Source organism: Ananas comosus, linkage group 1 (assembly GCF_001540865.1).
Source record: "Ananas comosus cultivar F153 linkage group 1, ASM154086v1, whole genome shotgun sequence".
NCBI lineage: Eukaryota > Viridiplantae > Streptophyta > Magnoliopsida > Poales > Bromeliaceae > Ananas > Ananas comosus.
This window is the reverse complement of record NC_033621.1, coordinates 8829396-8852860: the sequence shown is the minus strand read 5'-3', so window position 1 is coordinate 8852860 and position 23465 is coordinate 8829396. Positions and strand designations below refer to the sequence as shown.

General features: G+C 46.4%; 1 protein-coding gene across 1 annotated transcript in view; it reads right to left on the bottom strand.

Moving 5' to 3' along the window:
- The window catches only part of LOC109711358 (formin-like protein 14), a 14209-nt gene continuing 1610 nt past the window's right edge, over positions 10867–23465 (bottom strand). Inside the window, exons 2-4 of the mRNA XM_020234395.1 lie at positions 20082–20759; positions 13374–14051; positions 10867–10881 (exon numbers count right to left, since the gene is read on the bottom strand). Of these exons, the coding sequence (XP_020089984.1) occupies positions 10867–10881; positions 13374–14051; positions 20082–20759 (1371 nt within the window). The remainder of the gene's footprint in view (positions 10882–13373; positions 14052–20081; positions 20760–23465) is intronic.

Here is a 23465-nt window from a genome sequence, read left to right as displayed (position 1 = left end):
GCGTATCAATCCCCTTATAGCATACACCCCGGCAGCACTAAAATGTACAAGAACTTGAAAGAGCATTATTGGTGGCCGGGTATGAAAAGAGATATTGGGGAATTCGTAGCGCAATGTCTAACGTGCCAACAGGTGAAAGCAGAGCGCCGATTTTCGGCGAGAATGCTACAAAGTCTATCAATACCCGTTTGGAAATGGGAAGATATAGTGATGGACTTTATTACCGGTTTGCCTCGATCACAAGGCGGACACGATGCGATATGGGTGATAGTGGATCGATTGACAAAGTCGGCACACTTCTTGCCAATACATACTACATGGTCGGGAGACAAGTTAGCTCAAGTTTATCTCGATGAGGTTGTGAGACTTCATGGGGTTTCGGTATCAATCGTATCGAATCGAGACCCCTGGTTCACATCCCACTTTTGGAAGAGCTTGCAAGACGCGCTAGGCACACGGCTCGACTTTAGCACAGCGTTTCATCCTCAAAGTGATGGACAGTCAGAGCGGACAATACAGATCCTCGAGGACTTGCATCGAGCGTGTGTGCTAGATTACAAGGGAGGATGGCATGATTTCTTGCCGATGGCGGAGTTTGCATATAATAACAGTTATCAAGAAAGCATAGCGTTGGCGCCATTTGAGGCACTATATGGTCGGAAGTGTCGTTCTCCTATTCATTGGAGCGACGTGGGCGAGAGAACGGCTCTTGGCCCGGACGTGGTACGGGAGGCGGAAGAGAAAGTTCGCCTTGCCCGTCAACGATTAGCGACGGCGCAATCTCGGCAAAAGAGCTATGCCGACAAGCGAAGGAAAGACTTAGAGTTCACGGTTGGAGATCGTGTATTTTTTAGAGTGTCGCCGATGCGAGGAGTAAAGCGATTTGGGGTCCGCGGGAAGCTAAGTCCCCGTTATGTCGGACCATTTGAGATATTGGAGCGTGTGGGTGCGGTAGCGTATAAGCTCGCACTACCACCGAGACTCGCGGGAGTTCACAATGTTTTCCAAGTGTCAAATCTTCGAAAGTATATTTGAAACTCGACACATGTATTGCAGTACGAGCCCGTGGAGTTACGTGAGGTTATGTCTTATGAGGAGTACCCGGTGTGCGTTCTCGATCGAGAAGAAAGAAAGCTGCGGAGTCGCAGAATTCCATATGTGAAAGTCTAATGGAGCAACCATGCTGTGCGAGAAGCCACTTGGGAGCTCGAGGAGGCCATGCGAAGAGAGTATTCGCATCTATTTGAGTCGACGAGTTAAGGTATGCGTAATTTTGCGGACGAAATTATTTTAAGGGGTGGAGAATGTAATATACCGAAAATTCGAAAAAATAAATATCGAACTTTAGTCAAATTGACCAAAGTGCGAGGAAGGTACACCACGGAAAGTCCGAAGGAGTTAAGATGAGTAAAAGTGCATTGTGAGAGGTTTTCGAGAGCTAAAGAATAAAAAATTTGCATTCTGCAGGTTTTGTGCTCTCGGGGACCGGTCCCTTGTGGGAGAGATCGGTCCTGGTACGCGTAGGAGATGAGAAAAGAAAAAAATCGGCTAAGTCCCTGAGATCAGGCTCTCGGGAACCGGTCCCTGTTGGAGAGACCGGTCCCCCAAAGAGAGACCGGTCGCATTGCGCGGGAGCCCTGGTTGCTGTAGAGAGGAGCTACGGGAACCGGTCCCTGGTCGGGGAGACCGGTCCCCGCACACGAAATCTGCCCAGTTTGTGCAGTTTAATATAATGAAAGTTGAGGGGTTTAAATACAAAAATGCATTATGTGGGCTATGTATGAGGGGTGTATGAGATATTTCCTCTCATTCTCACCCTCTCACACTCTCTCTTCTCCCTTTCTCTCTCTAGAAGACAAGAAGGAGAAGAAGAAGACAAAGAAAAGGAAGGAAAAGAAGAAGAAGAAAAGGAGAAAGAAGGTGAAGAAGAAGCTAAGAAGTGAAGCTATCTCCTCTTCTTCCCTTTTGGAGCAAGCTTAGAGATAAGCTTGAACCCTAATCATGGTAGAATCCAAACTAGGGTTTGGATTAAGCTAAGAGTGGTTTTTATAGAACCTTTAGAGTATTTGAAGCTTTCTTTTGCTTCCTTTTGAGATCAAAATCATGGAATGGTGGAGAAGGTGAAGCTTGAAGGAGAGCTTCAACCTCTCTCATGGTAGGATCCAAACTAGGGTTTGGATTGAACTAAAGATGGTTTTTGTGGAATCTCTAGAGTAGAATGAAGCTTCTTTTGCTTCCCAATGAGATCAAACCCTGGGTTTGATATATGTTATGAGCTAGAGCACCCAAATTGGGGCTTTTGCTCGTGATGTTTCTAAAATGCAATTGACCCTCTAGAAACCTAATTGGGGATATTTCCGACGCGTTGGTGCAGTCGGTTGGAGCAAACGAAAAGCATACGCAAAGTTATGGCCAAATAAGCCTAATTTGGCTTAGTTAACTCGCAGGTAGCGAACCGGGTGTCTAAAAATCCCAAGAAAATCACCGGAGCACCTTTGAGAACCTACGAGGTGGGTGGTGCTATCCAAACTCGTTGAACTTCCTTCTATGCCTAATGTGTCATTCAATTGAGCATATGTTATATACATTGTTGCATGCATCGTAGGGTATATGTAATGAGAATAATGTAATGTTGCATGTTGTGAGTACAATTTGCCTAATGAAATGGTTGAGAACCCCTATAAATGTTTAACCCTATATATATGCATGAGGTAAAATGTGAGCACCCAAGTAAGGCAAAAGAACAAAGTGACACAATGAGACATAGATCGAGTGGCATTCGATAATGTAAAGTGATGTGACACTAGAGTTAGTGTGGGACAAAGAATCCATGTGACGTAAAGGACAATGATAAAGGCTAAAGTTAATGTAAAGTGTGGCATTTGAGAACAAAGAATAGAGATACACTACAACAGAATTAGGTTATAGAGACACATGTTTGGGACACTTTTGTGTAAGTGTCCCATTTATGCCAAAACTTAAAAAAAAAAAATCTACTAATGCCTAAATATAAAGTCCAATCCAACCAAAAATAAAAGGTTACTCTATTCAACCCACCACACCCAGCCCATTCGGCCTTATTTCAAACAGAAAAGAAAAAAAAAGAGAAAAATAGAAAAATCGATTAGCTTTTTCCCTTCTCCCCTCACTCAATCGACTAAAATTCTAGACGAAAATTCCTTCCTCTCGTCCTCCTCCGCCACCGCAGCCAACAAGGTAGAGTTCCTGCAGTTGCTAAATGCTTAAATAAGTGTTAGTAAATTAGCAGCACTCTTTTTAGGTTATAGTGACACTCTTTAACTGTCACTATATACCTAGAGACCCCACATATAGCAACACTTTTTAAAAGTGTCGGTAATTTATCCAGCAACACTTTTTTTGACCTATACCGACATTCAAAAGTGTCGCTATAGACCGTTTTTGTTGTAGTGATAATGTAAAGTGGGGCATAAAGAACATGTAAAGAGCAAAGAACAGTGATTGCTAGAGTTAGCAAAATAAAGAGATGTAAAGAACCACTAGAATTAGTGTAATGACATGATTGAACTTATAATCCTTAAGAGTTAAGGATTCGATCATACTTGCTATGAGTTCCGTACTCGAGAGCGGTCTCTCCACCTCGAGCGATGCGCTCCGGAGTTTTGCATCACGGGTTGAAGTAAACCCAAGGACGGTCTTAGCGGGAGGCAGCTGAGGGCCCGCGATGATGGACTTAATGTGGGCAAGTTAATGTGGCGAAACCCCCGGGTTAGCCGTGAGATTAAAGAACAAGAACAAAAAGCAAAGATTAAAGAATAAAGAGTAAAGAACAAAAAACTTGCATACTTGCATGATTTATATTGAGCATACTTCTTGCTTTATTGTTCAGGCATATTAGCATCATGATTATAGTTGGGTTACTATTCTGCTTATCCTTTCTATTATGCCTGAGTTAGTCCTAGTGGAAAAGTCGGTGATGTTGAGGCCGAACCCACTGGAAACTTTGTTGTAGTTCTCACCCCACTATTCCACAGAGCCGGGACCGAGCGAGCCGGCCAGCGACCGCGGTAAAGGTATCGCACCATAGTCAGAGGCCACCAGAGTTGGGTTATTTCATATTTTGTTAGTAGCCACCCTATTGTCATCTTTTGTACTTGAAGATATTTAAAGTAAAGAAAAAGAATGTAAAGTTTATTTTGAGCATATGTGATGTAAAAAGAAATGATGCAAGCGATGTAATGAAAGGTATGTCACGCCCGGATATCAGCGGAAGCATATCCGGTATATGCACAAACCCGCCATACATCTGCAGTATATAAGGCGTCTACAAGAAACAAGTCGATAGGAAGAAAACATACAAAATCCTATCCTGATATCAGAGCGAAGTATAAGTCAACAATACGATTAACAGAAGAACGGAGAGTAACCAATCCAAAATCTCGACATCAAAGAGAAGAAAAAAAAACTATAACCTCTGGATCCAAACAGTAAATATACATCATAGACTACTCAAAATACATATACAATGGTAGTCACTCTATACACTGGGACATCACCCTCGGCCATAGCCCGAGTAGCAAGGTGATCAACTAGCAAGCTCCTAGCAATGTCTAGCTAGACGCAACTCCCTTGCCACGATCCCTTGCCTCTCCTGTAGATGTCTCTATAAAAACAACCATAAAAAGGGCATGAGAACTAGTAACAATAGTTCCCAATGGGTAAGCCGCCAGCCTCGGCGAATTACACCACTAGGCTCATGATGTACTAAGTGAAAGTAAAAGCGATAATTGCATGACATATATATATGCAATGCTAACAGGTAATACAACATGTAATCATGATTTCTGCAGTAATGAATTAACTGAATAATAGAAACATAAAGCATAGCAACTACTATAAACATGAACATATACATGGATGTGTAAGTAAATACTGTACACTATAACTGATGAGCATTCATTACTGTCATTGTCGTTTAGTACTTTCATTTCCTTCATAAGGACCTATTCAAGGTAGTCCAGCTTACGCCGCGCCTAATGGCCCCGTGGTAGTATACACTCCCTACGGCAATCCATTTCGGCACCCAATCCCGCACGGGCAAGCAACTGTCGCGTAGGCCAACTCCGAAGTGCCGGCTTGTAGGGAGCGACCCTCACAAGCGTGTGCGAATGAGCACGATGGCAAGCAAGCAAAGTCCATAGTCCAACATGTCTTAATCCTCACGATTTAACTTGTAATGTTCTCACTCTCGATCCTTTGATCGGAATTTCAATATAACGAATATTGACAATAGCTAGTATCCACTGGATTAATAAACATGTGAGAGTAGTGCTCGTAGTGCCAATTTACATATGGCATTAGAAACTTTTCCACTATCATGGCACTATCATTGTAGTCACAAAGCATGTCATGGTTCTATACTTTATAATCATTAAAGTCATAAGAATGTCATTGTTCTCTAGTTTCTAGGAACATGATAACTTGTCCATTAGTCATTCAACTGAATTAAACATGAACATAAAGACTTGTATACATGAATGTTCTCTACTTCATAGAGATCTCAATTCAATTATGTATCGACACTATAGTATAGTGACTAGTCTCAAGTCCTATATCAACCACAAAAGCACACAACTATACCAATTCTATAGTGACATATAGAACATAGGGGAGCTTCACTTGCTCTGGTTAGGTCAAACCCACCTATTACTAGGCTCAAATCAGCCCAAATGAGTCCCAAGATTTAGCTCACTAGGCCTCAACCCTGCTGAAAATGAAACATAAGAATCGCGTCACCACGAGTACTAAAAGTCCAATTTCGGCGAAAATCTCAATTGGACAAAGTAGTGGCTTGAAGTCTTGTTTAGGTTCACTTTAGTACCTTCGCTTTAGTCTCCAAAAGTTCTCAAATGTCAACCAATGATGATCCAAAGATCGGTCGCGCTCCCGCTGTGAAGAACACCAAAACGGCACTAAGATCGTCAAATACTAATAATTATAGCCGGAATCTTGCAACAATCAGTTTTCTAACTGAAATGTTACTTACCCTTGGTTAAAATATCCTCCAAACCCGCTTCTATAAGCACAGGTCAGCGCAAAGTGGTTCAAGACCCCGCTGCGAAGAGAACATTCCAACTGCGTTAATATACCCAATTCACCCGCGTATAAGTCCGAAATAGAGGCATACTTCGCTAATTATCTTTATCGAGATTTAACGCGACTTTTCCTTGAACGAAAATAAATAAGTCACAGCCAAATGACTCCTTTCTACTGCTAACAATCCCCTTTAATTCAGCTAGGAGCAAGGAAATCAAAACGATTCAAAATTCGATACTAAACCTCAAAATAAAGGGAAATTGAGCTAATTACCTTCTAAAGCTGAACTTCAGCCTTCCCTGGTACTAAAGTCACAGAAAACTCAGTAAGACTGCTCTTCCCCACGTCCCAAAGACTCCCCCTTAAGTCTCCAAACCAGCAAGCAACGAGCGCGGCGCGAAAACGGCGCGAATCGGCGGCTTTTCTCTAGAGAGAGAAAAACCCTAGAGAGAGAAAGAGGAGAAGGTACAAGGCAGCTTCTCTGGACTCTAGCAACCTCCACTGAGCCCCCAGAGTCGTGCTGGATTCAAATAAATAGGATCAAGATGTGAAATTACCAATTTAGCCCCACTGCCACGTTTCTGCCATTGTGTACCGGTACACATTGATGGCTATACCGGTACACAATGCAGAAAACCCTGATTTTCGCCAGAGCAATGCACTTTCATGCTTTTACCCTTTCAAACCACCTCTAACATGGCCAAAAACTTGTCTAAGCCCTTTATAAGCTGTAGGGCGGTTCCATTTTTCAATCCCACACTCGAACTACGCAAATTGCTAAAGTTCAGTGTACTACAGTCACCCCTCCTAAAAAGGAGTTTCGTCTGCGAAACTTGAAATACTTACCTTAAGATTCCGTTAAGAATAGGTGGGGATAGTGCTCTAACATTGCACTCTCCAGTTCCCAAGTGGCTTCCCGTTCATCATGATTGCTCCAAAGTATCTTCACGTAGGGTATTTCGCAGTTTCGAAGCCGTTTCACATCTCGAGCTAGTATTCTCACTGGATGCTCCTCAAAGCTCAAATCTTCTCGTAAATCCACTGGAATACTTTTCAATATGTGGGTCGGATCAAAAACATACTTCTGCAGTGTAGATACATGAAACACGTTATGCACTCCCGATAGGTTCGGTGGCAAAGCAAGCCGATACGCCACGGGGCCTACCCGCTCTAACACCTCGTAGGGTCCAATAAATCGAGGGCTTAGCTTTCCTCGAATACCAAATCTCTTAACTCCCTTTGTCAGTGAAACTTTTAGGAACACGTGGTCCCCAATTTGGAATTCCAATTTTTGCCGACGTTTATCCGCGTAACTCTTTTGTCGACTTTGAGCTGTCAATAGATGTTCTCGTGCAAGTCCGACTTTAGCTTCAGCCTCCAATAGCACATCTGGACCCAAGACTAAGCTCTCACCCACTTCACTCCAATGAAGTGGTGATCTGCACTTTCTACCATAAAGGGCTTCAAACGGTGCCATCTGAATACTGGCTTGATAACTATTGTTATAAGCAAATTCAGCCATAGGCAAGAACTGTGGCCAACTGCCCTGGTAATCAATCACACAGGCCCGCAACATATCCTCAAGGGTCTGGATGGTACGCTCGGACTGCCCGTCACTCTGGGGATGGAAAGCAGTACTGAAATCCAATCGGGTACCTAGAGCCTCCTGTAAATTCCTCCAGAAATGTGAAACGAATCGGGTGTCTCGATCTGAAACAATAGAGGCAGGTACTCCATGTAGTCGCACAATTTCATCAAGGTACACTTGTGCGAGTCTCTCTCCTGACCAAACTGTATGGATTGGGATAAAGTGGGCAGATTTGGTCAATCTGTCTACAATTACCCAAATGGCATCGTGACCTGCTTGTGAGCGAGGTAATCCAACAATAAAATCCATAGTAATCTTCTCCCACTTCCACACTGGTATGGGTAAGTTCTGAAGCTTTCCTGCAGGAAGTCGATGTTCAGCTTTAACCTGCTATTTGTAAAGAAAAAGGATGACACGCTTCGACTTTGCATTGATTATCGCGAGTTGAACAAGGTGACGATCAAGAACAAGTACCCGTTGCCGAGGATTGATGATTTATTCGATCAGTTGCAAGGGTCAAGGGTATATTCTAAAATCGATCTTCAATCGGGGTATCATCAGTTGAAGATACGGCCCAAGGATTCAATCGGGGTATCATCAGTTGAAGATACGGCCCAAGGATGTGCATAAGACGGCGTACCGTACGCGGTATGGCCACTATGAGTTCACAGTCATGCCATTCGGGCTTACTAATGCCCTGGCGGCTTTTATGGACTTAATGAATCGAGTCTTCCGTCCGCTATTGGACCGGTGCGTTGTGGTATTCATTGACGACGTATTGATATATTCTCAGACTGAGGAAGAACACGAGGAGCATTTGAGGATCGTGTTGGAGACACTCCAAAAAGAAAAGCTATATGCAAAACTAAAGAAATGTGAGTTTTGGCTTTCGGAGGTTACTTTCTTGGGTCACGTTATATCCGGTGATGGCTTCTCGGTGGACCCAAAGAAAGTGGAGGCTATTAAAGATTGGCCTCGCCCAACAAGTGTAACGGAGATTCAAAGCTTTCTTGGACTTGCGGGCTACTATCAGCGGTTCGTGGAGGGGTTTGCCAAGATAACTACTCCAGTAACGCGCCTTACACACAAAGGGGTGAAGTATATTTGGAGCCCCGAATGTGAGCGAAGCTTCGAGGAGCTGAAGACAAGGTTGACATCGACCCCGGTGCTCGCTTTGCCGACGCCAGAGGAGAGCTATGTAGTATACAGTGATGCCTCTTACATCGGTCTCGGGTGTGTTTTGATGCAAAATGGCCGAGTTATAACATACGCTTCGCGCCAATTAAAGAATTATGAAAAGAACTATCCGACTCACGATCTTGACCTAGCGGCGGTCATCTTCGCGCTAAAATTATGGAGGCATTACTTGTACGGTGAGCATTGTGAGATCTATACCGATCATAAGAGTCTTAAGTACTTGGTCACTCAGAAGGAATTAAATTTTCGACAGCGACGGTGGTTGGAGTTGTTAAAGGATTATGACGTCACGATTCTCTACCACCCTGGAAAAGCAAATGTCGTGGCTGATGCTTTAAGTAGCAAGTCGGCGAAAAATTTGGCGACGGCAATTACACCCCAACCGGCTTTACAAAAGGAGATGCAACGGTTTGGACTTGAAGTTGTGCCGCCGGGAGTACTGGCAACACTTGTCACGTTGATTGTACAACCGACCTTGTTCGAGAGGATTAAAGAACTCCAAGTTTTCGATTTATTTCTCCAAAAGGTATGGGGTAAAGTTGAGAGCGGTAGTGTCGATGATTTTGGCATTGGGACCGATGGCGCGCTACGATATCGGAATCGTTGGTGCGTGCCCAAGGATGACGATCTTAGGAGGGCGATTATGCAAGAAGCGCATCAATATCCCTATAGCATACACCTGGGCGGCACTAAAATGTATCAAGATTTGAAGCTACATTATTGGTGGCCGGGCATGAAAAAGGACATAGGGGAGTTCGTGGCACAATGTCTCACGTGCCAACAAGTTAAGGCAGAACGGCGATTCCCGGCGGGAAAGTTACAAAGTCTACCTATACCCGTTTGGAAATGGGAAAATATCGCGATGGACTTTGTAACGGGTTTGCCTAGATCCCAAGGTGGACATGATGCGATTTGGGTAGTTGTGGACCGGTTGACAAAATCGGCACACTTTTTGCCGATCCACACTACTTGGTCGGGAGACAAGTTAGCTCAGGTTTATCTCGACGAGATTGTGAGACTTCATGGGGTTCCGGTGTCAATTGTATCGGATCGAGACCCTAAGTTCACATCTCATTTTTGGAAGAGCTTGCAAGATGCGTTGAGCACACGGCTCGACTTTAGTACGGCATTTCATCCTCAAAGTGACGGTCAATCGGAGAGGACTATTCAAATACTTGAGGATATGTTTCGAGCGTGTGTACTTGACTACAAGGGCGGATGGCATGGTCACTTACCAATGGTGGAATTCGCATATAATAATAGCTATCAAGAAAGCATCGCGATGGCGCCTGTCACGCCCCGGGGTGCCATTTAGTTTGAAACACAGCGGAAATTTTTTTTTTGAAACCCTAATCCCAGGGTATGCCAGATCCGCCACAAATACACGAAATCCACTGTTCACACGGACAGAGTCTCCCCTGTATTTGCACGGCGTCGCACAAGTACAAGAGTATAACCAGGATACAACCACTACACTGAACATACAGACACCCAACATCTATATATATCCATACACCATTCAGCACAGGTTCACATTCATGATTTGAACATAAAATCACAACTATTAGTTAAAACGTTTCCAACTCAGAAACGGGTTTTGAAATATTAAGTTATGAAAACTACAAAAAAAAATCTTTTGAAAGTTGTTTCCCACACGAAAACTCTTTTCTTTTTAAAACGCTACCACGAGGGGTAGAAAACTATTTTTTCCTTTTCACAAAATCCACAAGTTCTATAGTTCATTCAAAACCACATGAATTCGAATAACATAAACCAACTGAACCATGAAATATCAAAGCTATTAATAACACAAGTAAACAGGGTAGGAACTAAACCAACAAGCCGGGTCGGAAGCTCTAGCGACCACTACGAACGTGTCTCACGTCTCGTCTCTACTCTCACCGCCTGCGATACCTGAAAAATGGTGGGGGAGGTCAGAACATGTAAACATGTCTCCCCTCCCAGTAGGTACCGCAAGCCAACGAAGGTGAGGAGTACTCACCGGATCAGGAAGAGCTAAACTACAGTATCGGTCAATAGAAAATACAGTAGCAATAATAATGAATGAAAGAGACATATATATGAAAGAAAGTACAACTATCGTTACTGTAATGAACAACTGAATATATATATGTAACAAGGCTACAGTAGCAAGATAATGTAACGAAAGAACCGAAGGTATACAAGCGACAACCGCTACTATAGTTATATGCGTCAACCAGACGATAAGTCCAAAATACCCAATCTGTAATGGCCGTATTGGTACGCAACACCTCAGGCCTATGCCACATCTACTCTGACAGAAACAAGCCATATCGGTAGCCAACACCTCAGGCTGAAAGCATATAACCCCTCTAGGGCTCACGGGTTGACACAAGCCACCACTTTTTCGGAAAAGAACACCCTCTTGCGGTGGATCAGACCGCTGGTGATCGTGAAATGCGAACGAGTATCGGGCGGTCAATGCTGATATGCTCAAAGACCAAACGTCGGCAACTAGCCGACAATCCTGCCTACAGAGCTTATCGACCGTATAGGTCATCAACTGTAAGGAAGCACAAGAACTGACCACTCAGGTCAACTAGGATGGGACAACATCATCATCCTCTCAAACATATGCAAATACTGCTTAATGAACCACAAGGACTGACCACTCAGGTCAACTAGGATATATGCACAACGAATCGACGAATGGGTCATCAAGGTGTATCAATAGAATTCAGAACTACCGTCAGCCATTAGCAAACAATCCAACCCCTCTAGGGTACATCGACCACAACGGTCATCGAACGACAGAAGTCAAGGAACCAACCAACCAGGTCACTGATACGAAGTACAAGAAACCACCAACCGGGTCAACAATACGAAGTACGAGAATCGACCAACCTGGTCAACAGATACAGAATGCAACAACCAACCAACTAGATCAACTGATACGGAATGCAACAACCGACCAACTAAGTCAACAGATACTGAATGCAACAACAGACCAACTAGGTCAACAGATACGGAATACAACAACAGACCAACTAGGTCAACAAATAAGCATATAGATAGAACTGCTCTACTCCTACTCGGGATACTAAGCATGCAAACAACGAGTAGTGTATAGCGAATAAACAAGGGTGCAAGGCTCAATATACTATGCGATAGTAACAACAGAAGAGTAAGGGTAAGAAACCATCACCAAGCGCGCACCACTGTACCGACGTCGGATCGAAGTACCCACCTGTAAGGATGTCGCGTCTGTTTCCTGACTGCAAAAGAATGTCGACAGGACCTATAGAGGGTCCACCGGATTAGTATCTAACCCACAACTAATAACCACAGTATCCACAACCCCACAAACAATTTCACGAAGATCGATTTTCCAATACCGATTATCGTAACTCGCCGGAAGTCCCGAAAACCACACCGGGACGCCATCGGGACCTGCTAAGTGTCCCGAAACTCACCAACTCGTGTCACGAGTCACCTACTGCCCCAAAACACTCCAATTTGGATGTTTTGGCAGCAAACACAAGATAACACCACTACACAATTATCGCCGGATAATTGTACTAACATGGGTTCCCGAAAGTGTCAAATTCGACACCGGAACCCACCGTCGCTCACCCGTCATCACCGAACCCACAATGTGGTGATGGTGACCAGCCAACAAGGCTTAGCGACTACTCACAGAGCAACCAAACGACGTCGGAAGAAATCCGAACCGAAACCGCATTCTTTCGGCGAATTTCGCCGCAAAACGCATCGAAATCAACTCTTCGATTTCTGCAAAAGCTAACGGATCATGGACAATCAGTCCAGAGGTCACCACTCACACCTATACACTGCCCACAGTAGCCACAAGGCGCACAATTGCACAAAAGCCCCTATATTTACATAAAATCCTAACTTTTATGTAAATCGGGCGATAACATGGCTCGTTCACGCAAACTGAGGACTTCCAAGGTCCGTCGTGACACGTACTGACAGGTCTCGACGCACCGGAGACCGTGCTCATGATCTGGAGCACAATAGCTCACTGTGGGAAGCGCGGGAGCAACCCGAAGGTTCAACGAACAACACGCAGTCGAGGAAAATCGCGCCGAACAGGCCGATACGACATCCGCTGATCCAAAGTAAGGTGAGCACTGTGATCAGAACTGACCAACGATCACCGTGCTCACCTCCGGAGGCATTAGAATAGCCTCGGATCTCCGGATAAGCGTGCGCAAACCCAAAACAGCAGCCAAAAAGGCTCGACAAGGTCGACACCGCCGAAACAGAGGAACGGAGTCTCCCCGACAAAAACTAAAGTGAGCACGATGATCAGCAATTTGCTACGATCATGGTGCTCTCTTCTGCAGAGATCGGGGAGGCTCGGGTTGCTCGGAACAGTAAACCATCCAAACTAAGCCCTATTTCGGGCTTGGCCGGAGCAAGCTCGCTCCGGCCGACTTCCGGCGGCACGAAGGCACGCGCGGCGGCCAGGGATGGGTGCGGGGTAGGTGAGGAACACGATGCTCACCTCAGTTTGCGGCGGGGAGCGGTGGCGGCGACGGCTGAGAGACTTGAGCCCGCACGTGCAAGGCCTCGGGTCCGGGGGCTGCTGCAGCCACGGCGGCGGCTGGGGCAGGTCGGGGGCGTCGGCAGCGGGTCCCCAGAGGCCGCAGGGGGAGGAGGAGGCGGCGGGCGACGGCAGCGGCAGCCCGCGGCTCGGGCACAACCGCGCCGAGCTTGACTCGGTCTGCAGCCCTGGGCGGCGGCGCCCAAGGCGTGTGGCGGCGGCGGCGACCCTTCCGGCCGGGGGAGGGGGTGCCGGAGGTCGGGGGAGGGCGTCGCGGCCGACCCTAGGCGGCGGCGGCGCGAGAGAGAGAGATCTAACCACCTCGACCGGATCTGCCCGAGCTTGGCCGCAGGATTGCCAAGGCGGCGGCGGCGGCGCTCGGTGGTGGCGGCGTCCGACGGAGATGGTCGCCGAGGTTGGGCCTGCTGTCAGAGGTGGAGCCCGAGGGTAAGGGTTCACCCTGGTAGTAGCACAAGTGGGGGGTGAAGGGTGGTGAAGCAAGGAACAATGGAGGAGGTGGAGGAGCAGCCAGCTCCGGGAGCCGGCGGCATGCTCAGGCGGCCGGGGCGCGCGCGGGGAGAGCAGGGGAACGTGAAGAAGGCTGTTAAGGAAGAGGAGGGGACCAAGGGTTAGGGTTTCCTGGAAAACCCTAGAAGCCTTTAAATACGTTAGGCGATAAATCGCGCAAAAGTCCCTCCAAACTCGATATTTCGTTCCGAGTCCCTCACAGCTTGAATAAAATGCACGAATACCCCTCCACATGCAATCTCGCGTAAAATAGTACATAAAATGTCGCGACTTTTGCGAAATTACCGTTTTGCCATCGCCGACCTCTCCTCGATCAACGTGCGATCTTCGCAGATCCGTCCGTCAGATTTGCGAACGGATTGCACCAGTGCGATCAGAACCATGGAGACAACAAAGCTACCATTTTGGTTCATCTCGATCGGTCACGGATTCGCGACGAGAACCGTTCCAACTCTCCAAAAGAAGAACTACGCACAAATACATATAAAACATGTATTTTTAGATTTTCTCAAAATTCGTGCGTCAAACTTAAAATCCGTCAGCGCCATTAGTTCCAGAATAGCTGAACTGATCAAAACGAGCTATTGAATCGCTATGAACGGAGTCCGATACGCACCAGAAGCCAACTCTACTCCGTGGCTTCTCCGAAAAACCGGAGTTACTATTCACTTAAGTGAAAATTAAAAATCGCGTAACTTCTCCGTTCTAACTCGTTTTCTCCTGAAACTTGACAACCGCTTGTGTAATGAAATTACACACATAAACATCGTCAACAGAGAGTTTAGTTGCACTGTCAAAATCTCAGTCCTTATATTATCCCCCCCTTAAAAGAAGTTTCGTCCCCGAAACTTGACCACGTATCTACCGTAATCGGATTCAAACATTGATCCACCAATGCGATATCACCTTTAAGAATTGGTCAATCACCATTCATTTGGACAGCTCAACCTCCGAAGAAGGGGAGACACCAAGGACTACGTTTCTACTCGGACAAGTCAAGGAAACATACCAACCCAAAATCCACGAACCAAAACTCACCGGAATCAACACAATCCTATGACTTGCGGACAAAAAAACAGTACCGCGACTAGGATTATTCGATCCCAATTTGCAAATTCTGAGATAACAGTTCATCACCCAGAAACACTAAATCCACTTTATCTTGGTCCGTGTAGCCGTAACCGACTCGACTACGTCGCTAGCTCACGTTGAAGAAACACGAGTCGATAACACTCACCTCGAAGACCACAATCTCCCACCAGTTATCACACAAACACAAACAGCCAAAGTCAAACCTCCATTAACGGAAAGTCACATGTGACAATCTATAGTCCTAGGTCCAAGACCTCATTTTCCACCTGACCAAAAGATCCAACTGACAATACCAACTGAGCTAAACAATTTTGTCCCCTCAAACTTAATCCGGTACCAACAGACCACCAAATGCTCTTTGCAAGTCCATCACTTGATGCACAGGTCGCTAATCGCAAATGCAATACTAACCATCAGTGATGCTCAACACCTGCCTCCTCGAGACCCTGTCGCTGCCGTCCTACAAGGGACCCTAGAGATCGATGTTCCGAGCAACACCTAAATACCTGTCTCATTGAAACCAAGGTGCACTTGTCACCAAATAACCGGACAAGCAAGCCAACCCAAGGTTTGCACGATAAGCCAAGTCGCAAACATTTCATGCTATCACATATAGTGACAAACAAAGTCAACAACCAAGCTCAAGTCACTCAACCACTGATTCTAAACCTCACGACAACAAACCGAGACTACTAACCAAGAAACTCTTTAACTATGGAAGGCGCAACAATAGGACCAACGATCACCTAGCCTCGAACCAAAGTCAATACCATCAGAAGTGACGATAAATCAATTGCGCAAAACCTGTCAGGGAATAATCCAAGGCTCGCCACATGGTCAGAGATGACCATCACTCTAGCTTTTCCCACAAGACAGTCTAGAGAACACATCGACCCAATCCATAAGTCTCAAATGGAAAGATAGTATTTCGTCCATCTTTCGACAGTATATTGTTTGCAGCCAATATACTTATCAAAAGAAAAGCAAAATATCCGAAGATCCACTACCAACAACAAGTTGGAAGCACAACGCGATAAAGTATCAAGCCACTTGATACCTCTCCACTGAACCAGAAGCTTACAACCATTACTAACGAAACATCGACTTTACAAGTCGACATTCGAAATTAGAACGACCCTGAACCGACTCACAGGGAGTACTATAACTTTCAACATCCACAAGCCACTGGTGACTCTAATCGGCAAATTACCCAGATAGAGGCCCCAAACCGCTGATTTCATCAGCAATCAAGGAAGAGAGGTAGGCATCGCAACCCTACCCAAAGATCTGCGGAAGCAACACTAACAATGCAGTCGCCGAAACGACCGCTATCCAAACCCTGGGCTACACTCTAGTAGCCCTACTAAAGTCGCGACCGTAACTAGTCTAAGTGCCGTCTCCGTAGAGACACTCGCAACAGCTCTCATGTCTTAAGTAGGAAGAGCGGCCCGGGCGTCGGCAGTTAAGACACTCGCCTAGGCCCGAAAATCACCTGGCCCTTCAAGGCCCCACCTGACAGGAGTGGAAACCCCTGGGGAACACCGCCCCACCACTCAATGTCCAAAAAGAAGCACCGCCACTACTCCCGACTAAGACACTAGCTAGCTTGTGCGAAAACCGTAGCATATACGGAATTAACCATGCACTCCGAGTTTACCCAACTCGAATGCAACCCCGGACACAAGTCCAAACCCCGCACTCACGTGCCTATATACCATAGGTCTTCCTATGGGTCAACCTAACCAATGGTTCAGTTCATTTACTTTTCAAAACAACCTGTGAATGGTGTTGTGGTTGTAACTTGGCTCTGATACCACTTTAATCTGTCACGCCCTGAGGTGGCATTTAGTTTGAAACACAGCAGAAATTTTTTTTTTTGAAAACCTGACCCCAGGGTATGCCAGATACGCCACAAATACAGGAAATCCACTGTTCACACGGACAGAGTCTCCCCTGTATTTGCACGGCGTCGCACAAGTACAAGAGTATAACCAGGATACAACCACTACACTGAACATACAGACATCCAACATCTATACATATCCACACACCATTGAGCACAGGTTCACATTCATGATTTGAACATAAAATCACAACTATAAATTAGTTAAAACGTTTCCAACTCAGAAACGGGTTTTGAAATACTAAGTTATGAAAACTACAAAAGAAACCTTTGAAAGTTGTTTCCCACACGAAAACTCTTTTCTTTTTAAAACGCTACCACGAGGGGTAGAAACTATTTTTTCCTTTTCACAAAATCCACAAGTTCTATAGTTCATTCAAAACCACATGAATTAGAATAACATAAACCAACTGAACCATGAAATATCAAAGCTATTAATAACACAAGTAAACAGGGTAGGAACTAAACCAACAAGCCGGGTCGGAAGCTCTAGCGACCACTACGAACGTGTCTCACGTCTCGTCTCTACTCTCACCGTCTGCGATACCTGAAAAATAGTGGAGGAGGTCAGAACATGTAAACATGTCTCCCCTCCCAGTGGGTACCGCAAGCCGATGAAGGCGAGGAGTACTCACCGGATCAGGAAGAGCTAAACAACAGTACGGGTCAGTAGAAAATACAGTAGCAATAATAATGAATGAATGAGACATATATATGAAAGAAAGTACAACTACCGCTACTGTAATGAACAACTGAATATATACATGTAATAAGGCTATAGTAGCAAGACAATGTAACGAAAGAACTGAAGGTATACAAGCGACAACCGCTACTATAGTTATATGCGTCAACTAGACGATAAGTCCAAAATACCCAATCTGTAATGGCCGTATTGGTACGCAACACCTCAGGCCTATGCCATATCTACTCTGCCAGAAACAAGCCATATCGGTACCCAACACCTCAGGCTGAAAGCATATAACTCCTCTGGGGCTCACGGGTTGACACAAGCCACCAGTTTTTCGAAAAAGAACACCCTCTTGCGGTGGATCAGACCGCTGGTGATCGTGAAATGCGAACGAGTATCGGGTGGTCAATACTGATATGCTCAAAGGCCAAACGCCGGCAACTAGCCGACAATCCTGCCTACAGGGCTCATCGACCGTATAGGTTATCAACTGTAAGGAAGCACAAGAACTGACCACTTAGGTCAACTAGGATGGGACAACATCATCATCCTCTCAAACATATGCAAATACTACTCAATGAACCACAAGGACTGACCACTCAGGTCAACTAGGATATATGCACAACGAATCGACGAATGGGTCATCAAGGTGTATCAATAGAATTCAGAACTACCATCAGCCATTAGCCAACAATCCAACCCCTCTAGGGTACATCGACCGTAACGGTCATCGAACGACAGAAGTCAAGGAACCGACCAACCAGGTCACTGATACGAAGTACAAGAAACCACCAACCGGGTCAACAATACGAAGTACGAGAATCGACCAACCTGGTCAACAGATACGGAATGCAACAACCAACCAACTAGATCAATAGATACGGAATGCAACAACCGACCAACTAAGTCAAAAGATACTGAATGCAACAACAGACCAACTAGGTCAAAAGATACGGAATGCAACAACAGACCAACTAGGTCAACAGATATGCATATAGATAGAACTGCTCTACTCCTACTCGGGATACTAAGCATGCAAACAACGAGTAGTGTATAACGAATAAACAAGGGTGCAAGGCTCAATATACTATGCGATAGTAACAACAGAAAAGTAAGGGTAAGAAACCATCACCAAGCGTGCACCACTATACCGACGTCGGATCAAAGGACCCACCTGTAAGGATGTCGCGTCTGTTTCCTGACTGCAAAAGAATGTCGACAGGACCTATAGAGGGTCCATCGGGTTAGTATCTAACCCACAACTAATAACCACAGTATCCACAACCCCACAAATAATTTCACGAAGATCAGTTTCCCAATACCGATTACCGTAACTCGTCGGAAGTCTCGAAAACCACACCGGACGCCGTCGGGCCGTCGGGACCCACTAAGTGTCCCGAAACTCACCAACTCGTGTCACGAGTCACCTGCTGCCCCAAAACACTCCAATTTGGATGTTTTGGCAGCAAACACAAGATAACACCACTACACAATTATCGCCGGATAATTATACGAACATGGGTTCCCGAAAGTGTCAAACCGGAACCCACCGTCACTCACCTGTCATCACCGAACCCACAATGTGGTGATGGTGACCAGCCAACAAGGCTTAGCGACTACTCGCAGAGCAACCAAACGACGTCGGAAGAAATCCGAACCGAAACCGCATTCTTTCGGCGAATTTCGCCGCAAAACGCATCGAAATCAACTCTTCGATTTCTGCAAAAGCTAACGGATCATGGACAATCAGTCCAGAGGTCACCACTCACACCTATACACTGCCCACAGTAGCCACAAGGCGCACAACTGCACAAAAGCCCCTATATTTACATAAAATCCTAATTTTTATGTAAATCGGGCGATAACATGGCTCGTTCACGCAAACTGAGGACTTCCAAGGTCCGCCGTGACACGTACTGACAGGTCTCGACGCACCGGAGACCGTGCTCATGATCTGGAGCACAATAGCTCACTGTGGGAAGCGCGGGAGCAACCCGAAGGTTCAGCGAACAACACGCAGTCGGGGAAAATCGCGCCGAACAGGCCGATACGACATCCGCTGATCCAAAGTAAGGTGAGCACTGTGATCAGAACTGACCAACGATCACCGTGCTCACCTCCGGAGGCATTAGAATAGCCTCGGATCTCCGGATAAGCGTGCGCAAACCCAAAACAGCAGCCAAAAAGGCTCGACAAGGTCGACACCGCCGAAACAGAGGAACGGAGTCTCCCCGACAAAAACTAAAGTGAGCACGATGATCAGCAATTTGCTACGATCATGGTGCTCTCTTCTGCAGAGATCGGGGAGGCTCGGGTTGCTCGGAACAGTAAACCATCCAAACTAAGCCCTATTTCGGGCTTGGCCGGAGCAAGCTCGCTCCGGCCGACTTCCGGCGGCACGAAGGCACGCGCGGCGGCCAGGGATGGGTGCGGGGTAGGTGAGGAACACGATGCTCACCTCAGTTTGCGGCGGGGAGCGGTGGCGGCGACGGCTGAGAGACTTGAGCCCGCACGTGCAAGGCCTCGGGTCCGGGGGCTGCTGCAGCCACGGCGGCGGCTGGGGCAGGTCGGGGGCGTCGGCAGCGGGTCCCCAGAGGCCGCAGGGGGAGGAGGAGGCGGCGGGCGACGGCAGCGGCAGCCCGCGGCTCGGGCACAACCGCGCCGAGCTTGACTCGGTCTGCAGCCCTGGGCGGCGGCGCCCAAGGCGTGTGGCGGCGGCGGCGACCCTTCCGGCCGGGGGAGGGGGTGCCGGAGGTCGGGGGAGGGCGTCGCGGCCGACCCTAGGCGGCGGCGGCGCGAGAGAGAGAGATCTAACCACCTCGACCGGATCTGCCCGAGCTTGGCCGCAGGATTGCCAAGGCGGCGGCGGCGGCGCTCGGTGGTGGCGGCGTCCGACGGAGATGGTCGCCGAGGTTGGGCCTGCTGTCAGAGGTGGAGCCCGAGGGTAAGGGTTCACCCTGGTAGTAGCACAAGTGGGGGGTGAAGGGTGGTGAAGCAAGGAACAATGGAGGAGGTGGAGGAGCAGCCAGCTCCGGGAGCCGGCGGCATGCTCAGGCGGCCGGGGCGCGCGCGGGGAGAGCAGGGGAACGTGAAGAAGGCTGTTAAGGAAGAGGAGGGAACCAAGGGTTAGGGTTTCCTGGAAAACCCTAGAAGCCTTTAAATACGTTAGGCGATAAATCGCGCAAAAGTCCCTCCAAACTCGATATTTCGTTCCGAGTCCCTCACAGCTTGAATAAAATGCACGAATACCCCTCCACATGCAATCTCGCGTAAAATAGTACATAAAATGTCGCGACTTTTGCGAAATTACCGTTTTGCCATCGCCGACCTCTCCTCGATCAACGTGCGATCTTCGCAAATCCGTCCGTCAGATTTGCGAACGGATTGCACCAGTGCGATCAGAACCATGGAGACAACAAAGCTACCATTTTGGTTCATCTCGATCGGTCACGGATTCGCGACGAGAACCGTTCCAACTCTCCAAAAGAAGAACTACGCACAAATACATATAAAACATGTATTTTTAGATTTTCTCAAAATTCGTGCGTCAAACTTAAAATCCGTCAGCGCCATTAGTTCCAGAATAGCTGAACTGATCAAAACGAGCTATTGAATCGCTATGAACGGAGTCCGATACGCACCAGAAGCCAACTCTACTCCGTGGCTTTCCGCAAAACCGGAGTTTACTATTCACTTAAGCTGAAAATAAAAATTCGCGGTTAACTTCTCCGTTCTAACTCGTTTTCTCCTGGAAACTGCAACCGCTTGTGTAATGAATTACCACATAAACATCGTCAACAGAGAGTTTAGTTGCACGCTCAAAATTCAGTCCTTACAGACACCATTGAGGCCCTTTATGGAAGGAAATGATCGCTCGCTGTTCATTAGCAGCGATATGGGCGACGGAGAGTTGCTCTTGAGCCCGATATGGTCGAGAGACGGAGGAGAAAGTTTCTTTGCCCGGACAAGACTGTCGACGGCGAATCTCGGCACAAAAGTTTATTGCGGACAGCGAATGGAAGGACATCGAAGTCAGCGCGTTGGAGCGCGTATTTCTAAAGTTTCGCCAGTATGCGAGCGGTCAGGGTTCGCGGCCCGGCGTTGTGGGCGGGAAGCTAATCCCTGATATGTCGAACCCCTTTGAATCTTGAAAGGATTGTGCGGTGGCTTACAAAGTAGCATTACCATCGAGGCTTGCGGGTGCTGTGCACGACGTATTTCATTGTATCCATCTCTGCAAGTAGTGTCCATGATCCGCGAGCATTATTTCATCTATAACGATAGAGCTCAAGAGATATGGACATACAGGAGTGACCTGGCGTACATTATGATCGAGAGGTGCGAAGCTACGGAATCGTGAAATTCCGTATGGTTAAAGTTCATTGAGTAGCAGAGCACGACGACGGCGAAGAAACGTGTGGAGGTGGGGAGACATGATGACGAGAACAATTCATTTTCTCATTTGCGGAATACCTTGAGGTTGAATCTTAGTTGCAATTAAGTTAGTTTTTGCGGACAAACATAATTTAAGGGGCGGGAAATTTACATGTTGAAATCGGAAGAAATTACGAAACTTTTAGCCAAATTTAACTAAAGTATGCGAAAAGATGGTGGACAGTTGCATAGCCTTCAATGAGTTGAAGGCAAACGTAAGTTTTAGAAAGACGTTAGAAAGATTTTAGCATCGCCGGCGAAGTAGAGTCGATCGGAGCTAAAACTGCATAATGAGCAAGTTAAGGTACAACAATCGAGTTGTCACGGTCCAGCCCAAGCACCGAGCAGAGTGACGCTCTCGGAGTTTTTAAGATTTTCGTAAAAATGTATCGTACACGCCAGGCGATGTACCGGTACACTTTGGTAAAATCCTCCTGAGGAAATGCTCTCGGGTTTACTCTGCGTAATCATGTAACCGGTACACCAAAGTGTACGGTACACTTTATCTAGCAGCAAGGTTGTCACGCTTCCGTTCCCACCTTATTTAGGTCTAATGTGTTCGTTGGGCACGATTTCGTTATAGATCCGCCGGACGGAATAAGGGTTTCTCCTATACTAGGCACAGAGTCTCCCCCTGTACCACTATCAGGCCACACAATCGATCAATTACAAATAAGGTTCAAACAGGAACATATTCAACATACAATGATTGCATAAGGAACCGTATCAAAAACATAAAACATCCTTGTTATTACATTTCATTCACATTCATACATTTACATCAACACCATTCTTTTCATCCGAATGCAATCTAAGTTATTACCACATTTACTTATTACAATTTGATACAGTTATGGTGATTCTTTTCATCTTCTTAAAAGCCATAAACGATGTCGACGGGTACTTCTAGCTCTGGTCTACTGGGTAGGGCGTTAATCTACGGAGCTATGGCCTATTTCCTCGCCAGCCGCGCGACCGCTTCACGTGCACCTGTAAACACCCCAAACCAAGTGGCAATGAAACCAACTCCATGGTTCAGTGGGTACCCCAAGGGCGAAATTCGGCCATCAGGTGTCAAAGGAGGCAAATACAGGGTTAGCAATAATACGATGATATATTATATTATATTATATAATATTACTCATATATTATACTTATATATATACATATATGATATATATATATACTGATTATGCAATTAATGAAACCATGCTTTGCTCTCAGAATTACAACAATGCACATGCTATATAAAAATGCAATTATTGCAACTATCATAGTAATCACTTCATTCTTCATCTACTTTTTGCTATCTCGCTCAGATCAACTACCTCTTAGGTTTCTATTACTTAGATCATACTATTACACTAGCCACCCGATCGGGCCTCGAGCTCAATCAAATCCTCTCTTT